The 14379-nt window shown below is 29.5% G+C and overlaps 1 protein-coding gene across 2 annotated transcripts in view; it reads left to right on the top strand.

The window, feature by feature from the left end:
- The window catches only part of LOC129961714 (galectin-4-like), a 66185-nt gene that overhangs the window by 38586 nt on the left and 13220 nt on the right, over positions 1-14379 (top strand). For both annotated transcript variants that reach the window (XM_056075260.1, XM_056075270.1), the window contains exon 2: positions 6854-6942. In XM_056075260.1, coding sequence (XP_055931235.1) covers positions 6854-6942 — 89 coding nt within the window. The remainder of the gene's footprint in view (positions 1-6853; positions 6943-14379) is intronic.

Below are 14379 nucleotides of genomic sequence, written 5' to 3'. Positions count from 1 at the left end.
TTCTTTATTATCATTTAAAGCCTATGTTCTCAAAAGCATAAATATTTCTTTTAAAATAGTTCTTACAAAAGACACTAAATTATTTCCCGAAGAAGTTAAACGGTTCAGGAAAATAAACACAAAGTTTTAAGTCAGTGGTTCGCAGATTTCTTTTCATTATTATAATCACACTGGTTGAATCAATTTCATTTTCTAATCAGTCTACATAAAATGTCAACAAACATTTTTGTAAAGCTAAATAAAAATTCTCTAGATACGATACTTAAAATTATCATCACAGCCATATTTTCATAATATGACTTTTTTGTATAAATGCGATATAAAATAGAATAATTTAAAAGCAGAAATTAAAAATCTTTAATTATTATTCATTTTAATTTTTAAAATTCTCTTTCTTGGGCTTATTTTTCACAAAAACTCAACTAAATATGCAAAACTGAAATTGAAAAAGTGATAGTAAAATAATTCGATAAATCATTAGAATGTCGGATACAGAAATTCGAAAATTTTCGCGATAAGTGACATTTTTAATAATTTACCAAAATTCAGTAATTTATGTCAGAAGTGAAAATTAAATTTTTTAGAACTACAATTGTTTGCTGTCTTTAACGGTGCATACTTTTTTTTAAATCGTTAGAAACGAAATTACGAGCAAGGTTATGTTTAAAAAAAAAAGAAGCATTAAAAAATATTAAATAAAAAATTTTCTACGTTAAATCTTAAAGTTAGCACTCCGAGGTGTTATTGGGCTATTTTTACTACAACATATGTACCAAATTTCATGACTGTAAGTGTTATAGATTTGTCTGGACACGGCAAAACTACATATAAACACACAAATACTTCCTTTAGTAGAATTTCTTTGTGCCTCTCTGAGGAAATACAAAATCCTTCATGGAGTTGGGATTCCTTTTAGGAATTACTACTTTAAATATTTAAAGAAGTCGTATAATTATCGCCAGAATAAAGGAATATTCTAAAGTATACGAGAATATTAACTGGCATTTAAAAGAATAAATGCAATAAAAACAAATATTCACATAAGTTTTATATAAAGTTTAAAATCAGTGGATTTTTAGTGCTTATAGAAAATGAAATTTGCAAAATAATGAATCAAGTGAGACATGATAAGAATCTGTTTATTGTAAATTTAGTAATTATAAGAGTTTTTATTTATTCATTTCTGTACTGTTTTGATGTTTCGCTAATTGACAATAATTATAGATTTAACGTTAATTTCTTTTCAGCTAAAAATTTTAATGCGGATCAGTTTAATAATTATGGTTATAATTTCAATAATTATTGATTATAATTTCAAAAAATTATCATGATAATTGACAATTTTAAAAAAGACATCTTAGAATTTTTTTTTTTCCTTTCTTTCTTTTATTCATTGCTTTTTTAAATGCGCTTTTAAAAATGTCTTAGTAATAATTGGGTAAAATGTGGCAAAAAATCTTATGCTTTTCAATTCTATCATCGAAGATAAGTTTCTTATTTAACTCCAAAGCGTATTTTCATAACCTAGAAAAGGGTTTAAAAGGAAGTTATCTCACCATAGTTCATAAATCTCGTTAGAATGGTTGAAATCTTTTCATTCAATTCAAATCTTAAGATCTTAGTTTTTAACCTCTCTTTATGAGATTGCTTATTATTCATTTCTGTTAAAATTACCTCAATAATCAAGCAGAAATACCTTTAATAATACCAACATTGAAATCTACCTAGTTCTTTATTTAATAATTAAATTATTAATTGCATATAAGTATTTAACTATTGTTAAATCTAACTGTGAGAAACATCAAATATGACTATCAAATATCTTCGTTAAATGTGAAAATTAGATCTTACCTTGGTTAGTTGTGCGAATTAAAGGGGACAAGGAATATTGATTTAGATTTGAAAAGAGAATATTGTTTACGCTATATTTAGCGAACTTTTAAGAACAAATATTCCCAAAATGTGTGGTTCTAATGTGCGCTTTTATAAAGATTACTGAACATCATAATTTACTTTCTGCATTCCTTTATATAACACAAATGTTAACCAGATTCGGATAAAAAATCTTTATAAAATCCCTTACATTTTTATGATATTTTGATGCAGGTATCTTTTTAAAGGTTCTTCCCAAATGGCTAGATTTTTCAGACTCATTAAGGGCCAGATGTCTTAACATTAATAAAAAAAACTAAGCATTCTAAAATGGCAAATAATTTTAATAAAAAATACATTTAAAATAAAATGTATTTCTCAAGAAACTGAAGCCCTTTTTCAGTCATTGCCGCTATAAATCGTTGCTGTATCCTGTAGAAGATTACAAATTATGAAAAAAGTTATACGTAGAAAAATGTTTTTATTTTTAAAAAAGGGTTTTTCTATAACGAAAGTGAAATGGATAAAGAATAATAAAATATAAATTAATAATAAACATTTATACCCCTTTAAAAATTTATTTGCGTTTGCTCAACTTATTCCTAACCTTTCACAGTAAATATTTTCTAAAAAACACAAACTCTGCAAGGATTTTGGATGTCAGGATGAAAATGACTTTTTACGTAACTTTCAATTAAATGTGAATCACATTGTACATATTTGTTAAGAATTTTCAGTATTTCAAACCAGCAACTTTTCTGAGATTCAATCTGATGGTACATGAAACACCACTTTTTCTAAATGAGAGACTCTGAGCTCTTAAAGTGTTCACTTTCATTTATTTTTAAATGAAAACAGAATTTAAAGAAATAAACTATTAATAATTGGGAATTTTTAAAAAACTTAGAATTTCTCTGCATTCTTGAACAATGTGTAGTTTCGAAGTAAGAATATAAGGCATGTCACTAAAAATTATTATAAAAATTTATCCAAAATTATTTATATTAAACTTAATATAATATTCACCAATTCCAAAGAACAAGAAATATGGCAGATTAGTCCCAGTTTATTAGGATGGATAAATTTATTTTGAGAATCAAGGGTTGATTATATTACCTAGATCTATGGTTCTTAATTCTGATATCTATATCTTAAATCTGATTCTTACAAGATAAGGATATTTCCCAATACCCCTTTCCTTATCGACACTAAAAATAAGCCTCTTTTTTTTTCCCTTCTTTCTTTTTTTCTTTCTTTCAAAGATCAAATGCAGGCTGAATTGAGTTATTTCATTTTCATTTCTTTGGAAGAAAATTGCAAGAAGCCATTTAAAAAAAATAAAGCAAAGTAAAATTTGAAGAAGTGTAGAATATTCGAATTTAAATAAAACGAATAAGATTTATTAAAAATAGTAAGATTATTTGAATTATTTTAAATCATTTTTAACATTTATATTACATTTAAAGGGTTCATTCTTGATTCTCGAACATTATGAATTCGAAGACATTTTTTGTGATGCATTCAGATCCAAACATATAAGAAATAGGCCTGTTGCCAAAATAAATTATCCAAATGTAATAACTGATATTTTTTTTTAAATTAAGAACACACGCTAGTCATTGGAATTTTTAAGGTAAATAATTTTAAGCATAAATTTCTCAAAGATTTCAACCTTCACAAGTCGGGGCATACAAATATTATTTAACTATCAGAATTCATTATTCCAGCGAAGTTATAAAACAGGAGTAAAAAAATTTCAGCCCTTTTATAGGATAAATTTTATTATAAAATTATTCAATATTAATTAATTTTGTATACATATATATTGATATCATTCGAATTATTAATTTCGCACATAAAAATTAATATATTGATATCACTTGACTGAATATCAACTTACATTTTTATATTCGTAGCAGTATTGCATTCATCTTGCATGAATGCTTGTCATGTTTTGTTGTAAAAAAAACAGCTTTTTCTTTCTATACCATTCTATTTATTACCAATTTTCGGATAGGAAATACTTGTAAATAATTGTTAAAGTTGAATCACAGTGTCCTTAAAAGATAATTATTGGCAACATTTTTTTCTTTTTTAATTTTTGAATGTTTAATAATAATTACTAGAATTGAATAAATGTATTCTTGAAAAGTAATTTTTAGAATCCGAAGCCCTGTACAAATATCATTTACTGTAAAAGACATGCCGTACTTTGTTTCTTATCTTGTGCCCCATATATCCGCTACGAATTTGCAGGGGTTTATCTTGGATAATTTGCTTCTTAAAAAACAAAAGGTTTATTTTAAAAACTGCTGAAAAGACTATGACAGCTGATGCACAGGAATATGAAACATTATTTCTGGTAGGGAAAAAAAGAGATAAACAAGCACTGAGGAACTTGAGGCATGCCAGGAAAGGCTATACATGATGGAAAGGTTATCATAAAGATCGCATTTAGTGTAGAAATGAAAAAAAAGGGGGAATTCTAATGAAGATTAAAAATAGTAAGATTTCTTCAGTGCTGGCACACACAGTTTGATTGTCTCATTAGTACTTGCTGAAACAAGTAACAAAGAGTAAAGATAAGATAAGAACGATACAATAGTTTGCCCAACTGCAATTCCAAAAGGTGTGCGAAATATTTTGTAATTGTCACGTAAGTGCCCTTGAAGTTTCGTTCGTTTTTTTTTTTAGGTTGTCAAATATAAACAGATAAAAACAATGACTTCATGTTTTTAGGCTCTTGAAATTTTACGAAATTGTTGAAACAGTGAAATTAGCAAGCATCAAACATAAAAAGTTACTTTTTTTTATTTAAATTAATTCTTAGCTTTACTCATATGAATAGCAGATTCAAAAATATGATGATATTTTCCCCCTTTCTTATATAAAATTTATTGGTGCCGTTTTCTCATACGTAAGGCTCTTTTTGATAAGGTAAACTGGATTAAAAGGAAAAAGCAAAATTGATACTATAATAATAATTAACTAAAAATAAATTTAATAAGAAAAAGAACATTAATAAATTTCTTTATTAGCGTACTGAAAAGTAGAATTGTTTATTTTGATTACTTTCTACAGTTTGGTTTTTATTTTTTAATTCATTATTATAAGCATTATTGATTCTTGAAATCGCTTTACTTTTTATTCAAATTCACAGAGAGTGTGAAATAAATTGAATTTGTATTCAGTGGTGGATTTAGGAATTTTGGAGTCCCGGGCAGTAAACATTATGAGGCTTCCATTGTAATATCTGACCAACTCAGTTTCATATTTTAACGAATTTTTAATTAAGTAGCATGTTAAAAATTAATTTTCAGTTTATTTTTATATTTTAGTAACTTAGTAAAAATGTAGTTTTCATTTATTCTTTTTACTTTGGCGGAAAAATTGACTAAAAAAGTGAAACTCTTGAAGCGTTAATTATTTAGTATTGATTGCCTTACTTGAACCTAAAAAAACCTAATTATTATGATAAATTATAAGGAAATGATAAATTGCAAGCAAATATAACATTAAAAAAATTATTTCGCAAGACTTATAGGGAATGTAATTATTTCAATGAATGATTAATATTACATTATAAATAAATAGTTATGCTTTTATTTATTTAATAATGATTAAAATAGTTTCGATGGGATTGCACATTGTATCTTCATATTTTATAATTATAAATATTTACGTAAATTGCGTATTTCTCACTGTTTACGTATAAATTTAACAGTTTTGGTAATTGCATTTTTAATCAACCCGCCAGTGCCCCTGCTCTTAGCCCTTACAACCCTAGACAATTTCCCAGTTTGCCAGCAATTGTCACTGTTCATATTAATTTACTAATAAATAAGTTCTGAAAATATTTAAAAATAATGTATTGCCATCGAAAACACACAAGTGCATAATATTTCAAATTTGTAGCACTTCAAGAAGTGAGTGGAAGATGCGATTATAAAGCTCTATGTTTAGAAATATGAAAAAAGTTTAAAATGCGAAAAAATAAAGGCAATTTTTTTAAATTTCTTGTTATATAGCAGATTTTTTTAGATATGTAGAAGTCATTACGGATTTTCCATTACGTTTTAAAGAAGCTTCTTTGTTAAATTCAAAGAAACTGAATGAAACCGGTATTAAAATACTTTTTAAAAAAAGTTCCGCAGTTATAATTGTAGGTTTTATAAAACTTCAGAGTTAACAATATTTACAAGAAGAGCTTCTACTCTTATCGCACATTGATAAAAAAAATAAGTGAAGTTGATAAACCGAGTTTTACAATTTTAAACAAATATAGAACAATGTTCTATAGCTTCAACCAAACTTATAACTAGGCTCATGATGTAAAAATAGCATTTCTGGAATTTCCGATAGATGATTTCTATATTTATATTCAGTTCAATAATTTCTTAACTTCAAAAAAAAAAAAATCAAATTTTTTTTTTATGTCTAATCACAAATAAGTAATTTTACAAGTTAGAAAAAAAACTTACAAAAAATGTTTAGATGTTATTAAGATTATAATCGATGCTGTTTCGGTAAATGGATAAAAGTGCATAATGGAAAGGTAAGATTATGGATACATTAATAATTCAGCCATTATCTGGGTGCAATTAAACTCCCAGGAATCGATTCCAAAATTTACTTTTGAATACAAACCTCTTTTTATAGAAAATTCTAAGTCTGCATTGTCCAAAACTAAATTTTTCATTGCATCTATTTTATTGTGCAAGGAATTGCAATCGGTTCAATGTTGAACAACAAAAACACTTTTAAAATTAAGAATGAATAATGAATTCAGAAAATTGTGGTTAACTTCATGTTCCATTACGAACAAAAATTACTAAATCAGAATCACTTGTTAGAACGATTTCATCAAAAAGAAAATTACTTAACGGTTATTTTGGACCTTTTCATTCTTGTGAATTTAAATTGCTTTCTGCATCTAGTTAATTGCTGAAATTTCTAAATGATATGTTTGTTCTTTTTGTAGACCGTTCCTCATGCCTGCAGTATTCCCGGAGGGCTCTGCATTGGGTCTAAGATCTACATACACGGGGTATTACCCGAGGCTGCGAGCCAGTAAGTTTCATACCTTTTAACTCACCTTTCAGAAACATGACTCGCTAATACGAGATATTACATGTTTCCACTAATTTATCCATCAATATGACTCTATATGACATTTTAGTATTATAGTTGCATTTTTACTCCCTTATCCTTAAATATGACTTGCTAATACAAAATATTAGCATTATTCACATGTTTTAACCCTTTCTAGGGCCGTGGGAAGTATGCTTCCCACCAAATTTATCAATCTTTATATGGAATTATGTAGGTTGGCATAAGTTCTGACACATTTTTTTAGAAAGACAGAAACTTAGATGCTTCAGTTCTTTATCTCAGACAAAATGATGTGTCTTGATTTGTTACTTAATTATTAATTAACCAAATTATTGAATTAATCAAATTAAATTTAATCTAATAAGCTAAATGAATTCCTTTCCGTATTCTAATTTCAAGCCTAAAAATATTTTAACATAATATGACTAGAAAAAAATGGCCCTTTAAAGAGTTAACTAACGTATGCATAAATATGATTCTCTAATACAAAATATTAGTATTAGCCAGATGTGTTCATAAACTTATTCATAAATATGAAATAATTAGTAATGATCGCAAACAAAGGATTCTTAGCTTCATGATTGGAAATATGAAAGTCCAAACCTGATCCCTCCTCTTTATGGTAACTGAACTGGTTACCATAAAGATGCGGGCTTCCCGTTACAAAACTAGCCTTCATTTTAAAAAAGAACAAAGCAAATTTTGCTGATTAAATAGAATAAAAATGAATTATCTAAGATTAATGGCAATGCTTAATCATTCATCACTGAAATAAATTTTCCTTACTTTTTTATTCATCTTCATTTATCTGTCAAAAATTTAATTAAAAATTTCGCTGAAATTTATTTTTAAATGAATAAATAATGTTTTACAATTATTCCCTCGATTGATATCGTTCCTAAGAATGGTATATTATATATGTTTTATTGCTGTGCAATCAATGTATTTGATTTCCATGCCCCCCCCCATCTCTAAGGAACTAGTGACCACTCTCTAATTACCATCAAAATAGTTTTATTCTCTTAATAGTTTTGTTTCAGCTGGTATGTGATGATTGTTTTAACTGCTAATAAGAGATGACAATAGAAGGAAGGCACCCCCCCCTGAGTGGGTAAAAGTGAATACAGAGCAAATGAACAAATGAATCTTCCATTTTTCTTTAGCCCTCCCTAAAAAAAGAGACCCATTCTAAACAATATTTCAAGTTTTACACTCCTATTATTAAAAATTAAAGCAAAAATTCCTTAACAATGCGAAAACAACCTAGACATATTATACAAATATTATTTGGCATTAGTTTATATGCTTCAGTTGTCTGTGAATAACTTCTAATCATCGTCACAAAACGAAATTATCCGCAGCTCAACCCCAGAAGAAAGAATTCCATTTTGCTTACTATTGCCCAACCGCACTCTTAAACCATTCACCGTTCTGGGAATCAAAACATATTGAACGAGAAAGAACGAAACCGGAACTTGACTGAAGAGTCTCTTCTCGTAGCCATAACAGGAAGTGGGGCACACACGAGATCAGAAAGAGGGCGGAAAAAAATGTATCCGTTCGTACCTAGAAAGTGACTCGGGATCTTGAGAGGAATCCAGAAAACGAAATCTTGGGCACGGGATCAAAATGACGCACTCTGCCTTCTTCTTGGGGGAAAAAACATGCGATTTCCAACTACCACCCGCGACAGACAGAAATAGCAGAGAGTTTCATTTTTCGACTCAGCAAAAAGGACGTCCTGAGAGACCCTTTTATAGAAGAACCTTTCTTTTTAGGCAGCCTCGCATCCATTCTGATTTCAAATAGATATTCCTGAATTTGGGAAACCGCTGTCTTATAATAATATAGTCAGATCTTGATATAAGTACAAGATGTGTATTTATACAAAACATGGAGGGGGGGGGGAAATAGCTGGTAAACTGGAGCAGTCCAATTCCCACTCTTTATCCTTAAATTGAAATAAAGTTCCCGAAATGACCCTATTTTATTGAAGTAATTAATTGAAATATTTTTGTGAAAACAACTAAAAAATTTAATTTAGTTTTCGAAAATTGTTTGTCATAATTTTTACTAAAGATATTGTGTCGGTCATTCAAACTTCTCAGAAGAAAGAAGATTTTTTTCCGTGTTTCATCATACTTATTTTGCTTTCTTTTAAAATTTACAAAATACATTATAATTTGTAGAGGCAGTGATTACAAGGGAAAATCCGAAGATAAATCATTTGCTTCCATATTTTGTTCGCAATAATTCTTTATTGATTGGAATTTTTCAGCATAAATTTATATTAAAACCGAAACTATTATTTGAGACCGAAATCGATAATTATCCCACTGAATAGTATTAACCTGAATCTTGCTTTTTGTAATATAATATCTATATGAAAACAAAATTAATTTATTCTAAAATTTTTCTTCGTTCTATATATCTTAACTAATTTGAAGATTTAATAAGCTATATGAAAACAGTTTAAATGATTAAAATATCAGTATGAAAAGACGTTCCTGCAGTTAACCGAATAAAATTATCGTCATGTCACTAATTAACTGTCATTAACTTTTATCATTTGAAGCATATGCCATATTATAGGTTCAAATTTTCTTTCTCGTAATTCAATATTCAGTCGGTTACCCCTTGAACTTTCATTCAGCCATTTATAAGACAATTAAATTTCACATTCTAATATTTAAATAGGAAATTCCTTAATTTCCTCAAATCACGCCGATTGATTATGTACTGAATACCTGAAACAAATTACTATATTTTAACAAGCTTCTTCACAGCATCACGCATTAAGGATGAACTTGAAATATTCGCATGTGTCCGTTTATCTATGATTCACCGTTGCGTGGTTTGTATTACTGCAAAGGGCAGCAGTTCTGAACAACTTTAGTAACATTATTCACACATTACTTCATAAGCCTATTTTGTAAATCATATATGGATTAATTCATTTTTGCTTCGAATATACTGTAATGTGTCCATTCAGTTTATCATCAATGTGATACCCGAAACAAGCAAGAGAATTAGTTCTAGCAATTTAAGGCGCAGTATTGTATACCTGACTTTTGGCTTCTTGGCATTGTTGGCGTCCTTGGCGATGTGAACAGACAAATTAAATTTAAACCCTTTTTTAGGTAGATTCCTATAGGAAGATTATCTATTGCAATCATTCTCATGATAAGTCTTCAGGAAAATTTCTTCAATTCTTCAACGTTCATAATCCCTAGAACCCAAAACCATCTTTCATTCAAAAGTTTATATATATATATATATAGAGAGAGAGAGAGAGAAAGAGTGAGTATAACGCATTGCCCTTGTTATTTTGTAAAAGGATAACAAGAGTAATTTTGTCTGAATTTTAACTCGCTTGGTATCTGTTGTTAGAAAAGGAAAAATCTCGGAAGAGTTCGTGAATGACCCATATAGCTGACAGGAGGTGGAAATGGTGGGGGTTGAAAAATTTTCATTTCGCTATAACTTCCTTAATATTGAAGATAGAAGAATAAATCTAATTAGCCAAATTAGCATCTTATTAAAACAAACAACTCTTGTACTTAGAGGTTTTCGGTAACTACAATATCTTAGAAGTTGGGGGCTGAAAAAATGATTTTTAAACTTCAATTTTGACTGTTTCTAGCACCAACCATTTATGTTGCCAGATAGTAACTTAGATGTAAAGGAATCTATCTTTGCTTTTCAACTTGCCGAGAGAATTTTTTTAATGTTCTTGTCTTAAAGCGTCTACATGACTTACAGACCTGAATACATTCCCCTATAAAACTAATTTGTTTTAATGAGCTTAGCCAACTTTTAAAGTTTGTCTCAACCACCCCTTGTCAACCGATATAACATAAATGAGTGTTCTACAATAATATTATCAATTATTTTTCGCAGTTTAAATATGAGTATACCTTTTTAAAATTTTAAAAATTCACACCATTTACTTATTATCTTTCTTCACTTCACTTATTATTCGCCATCATTTCATTTCCCTTTTTTCGCAGTTTTTGGTAAGTGTGATATTGGAGTTTGTCGTCGCCATCATAACTGTCGTCAGTTTTTTCCACGTCTGAAAAAAGACAGAAGACAATCGAAGAAAGCGAATTTCGGCTCGGAAGTTCAGGATAACGATGGAGATGATACTAAATGGAAAACAGTGCATATTGTTCTGATGGAACTGGTGCTTTTGCTGCTTTCTTTCATACTGTCGCTCCTTGTGGTATATTTTAATTAAAAAAAGTTTGGAATTAAAATTGATTCCCTTATAAATTTACACGAATACTCATTTATCTTGCGCATAAGGTTTTACATTAAAAAAGTTTTTGATGTAAATAGTTATGCAAAACCACCATCAGTAATTCTTACCAATATTAGGATTAACAAAAATCCCTGGCGGGTATTTAAATACGGTTTTCCGCATGACAGACGAGGATACTGATCAATATACTATCATTCGAACAATCCTTAGTTCTCGATAAATTCGCAGGGTGCTGTAATAAAACCGAACCATAGTCACCACGAACTTCGAAAATGAGCTGTATCCATCACTCCATGTACCAGATATCAGGTCTATGATTCTACCAGGAACTTCATCATATAAGAACATTTTATTGGGTCCTATTGCGATCTGCACCTCCTGCACTAACTGTACCTTAAGAATAATTCTTTATGTTTCATCCTCAATATAATATTAAAATTACTTCCATTTCTTATTTGTGAACTTAATTCTGCATAATGAAAGTAAGATTACGTAGCTTCCGCATAGAATTTCTTGAAAAACTATTGGAACCTCCAGTTAAATCTTTATGCTGCACCTGATAACTTGTAGGTAATGGTATCAAATTTTTTCTAATGTTTTGAAAGAACCCTCGTGAAGGATATCGAGATATCCCACTAAACACTCAAATATCCATACTTCTGCTACTGATATGAACTTGCAACATTTTGACTTTTTTGTTTTGTTTGTTTGAAGGGGGAAGGAGTGTAAGCAAGGCAGAATCGTTTGTCTAATATTGAATCTAAATGCATTAGATGTTGCATAATCTACTTCTATTTATAATATTTAATAATATAATCGTGCTCACAGTGTGTTCTTGTGATGGCCATCCAACCACTAGGTTTTTTAAATAATTTTCTGAAAGAAAAAAGTGGAATCAGCCCTTCTGTGATTGACTCAAAGGTAGATTCCGAATAAAAGGAACATTCCAAACGTCTGAATCACGTTCCAGGATAAAATTTGCGAAAGATTTCCCGGCATATTGAGCCCTATACTACGATGAACTGTTCCAACAACCAAAAATGTTTCATAATTTCTCAATATATTCGCAGAATATCGTAAAAAACAGAAATTCTCAGATCGGAAATCGAATACCGGTGATAGGTTGGAATACTGACCACAATATTATAGAGGGAAACGTTCTAGTAACCAAATACGTTTCATTTGTTCTTTACAAAATCGCAGAGGATCAGAATCAAAATGAATCGCTTCCATGGTGAAATCTGTACCAGTCTCTCATTTTAAAGGCGATGACACCGACCTCTATACTACCGGAGACATGCTCCAGCGATCAAAAATGACATATCCGCAAAACTTCGAAATAAAAAAAATTCTCTAACATCTAATTGTCCCCGGGTTTCCGCATTATTAGTTTTTAGAATTCTCCAAAATTAATTTGTGAGGAAGGTTTTCTTTAAATTTCTTGCTTACTTCCACAATATAGTGAAAGAGCAAAGTCTCGGTTTCATGATCGGAGGATCGTGGCTCGAGATCGAATTCCAAGATCCATCGAAACTCAAAACATCTCCGGAAGGACAATTTGGAGAGAGAGTGACGTTTTATGACATCAATTTATGACATCAATCAAATTTATGACATCAATTGAAATTTACAATATTTAACCTTAAATAACATTCATGTAGTTTCTAAATGGCAAATCAATATTACAAAATTAATTAAGAATAAGCTGTATCCGTTTAATGAGGAAATCGCGTATGCATTTTCGAATAGTATCTTACTACACTGATCGATTTTGCTCTAAATTTGGATAATCATACAATTTTTGGCATAATCGCATACTAAAATTCTCACATCAAGCCTACAGGAATTTTACTTTCATATATACAAAGTATGCATACCAAGAGAAAATATAACAATTATCAAAAAAAAAAAAAATCAAACTTGGGATTTTGTCGAATCTTTGTTTCAGTACAGCCGCAACAAAATAAATGAATCATGTCTGCCTTTTTGAATGCAATCTCTTGAAAAGATTTTGACATAAGCGAATGGAATTTGGTGCGGTCTTTGCACAAATTTGCAGTTTTCTGTTGGATTTTGAATATAATCCATTTGCAGGAAGTCTTGCTGTCCGAATGTAAATGAACACGATAACTACAAAATGTAAAGAGCTAAGTAAATAAAATATGGTGCATAGATTTAGCATTTAAACTATTCATCTGTATCAAATTTTGAACCAATTCCGTCTAGTAGTCGATCTATACTTTTACATTCATGCAAAAAACGATAACTCAGACATGCAGCGACTAAATAAATGAAACTTATTTGCAATACTGTTACTAAAATTAAAGTTATGAGTCAAATATTGACTTTGTATTAAAAAAAAAAAAAAAAAAAAAAACGGCGTCCAAAATGCGTATTTATTTTTCCTTAGTATTCTGAGAAGGGTGAAACTATCATGTGGAGAATTCTGAAAATAAAAATTTGATCCTTCTTGGCGTTCATCGCCTTGTTTAGGTTCCACATTTTCATGGGGAGGTGGGGAGATAACCACTTTTATTGGTTATAGAGGAATATGCGAAAAAGTTTCTAGGAGGAAATTCGTGCTGTTTAAATCATCTCGTTCATACAACTGGCAAATAAATAAGACAGTGCGTTGATGGGTTTAGTTGAAATATTAAAACAGATCTACAAAATTTCAATAAATCCTAAGCCATAATCTTACTTTGAATGAGGTGCACAGAGAAATGCTTTTGCAGATGAAGATGCATTTGACTCCTTAACCACCGAGATGGTGCATCGAATTATCGCTGCCAAAATTATAAATTAAAATTAACCCTTTAATATTTGCTTTTTTGATTATCTAATTAGATAGTGTATTTCCTTCAGGAATATTACAATCCAAATGATACAATTAAAAAGCCACAGAAAACTTGAGTTGTTTATGGATCGTTATATTGCTGTTATTATATCGAATTATTGCGGTTTGAAGTGATTTAATTTCAGCTTATAAGTTGAGTTGATGCCAGCATGACACACCGTCACGATGATTAAGAAGTAAAAGCGTAGAAAACATTATAATTCGATACAGAAATGATACTAAAGCCACAAATGTCTCAAGCTTTTTAGTTTTTGGTTGAATCAATATGGCAGGA

This window comes from Argiope bruennichi, chromosome 1 (genome assembly GCF_947563725.1).
Source record: "Argiope bruennichi chromosome 1, qqArgBrue1.1, whole genome shotgun sequence".
Classification (NCBI taxonomy): Eukaryota; Metazoa; Arthropoda; class Arachnida; order Araneae; family Araneidae; genus Argiope; species Argiope bruennichi.
This window is presented reverse-complemented; position numbering and strand designations above follow the sequence as displayed.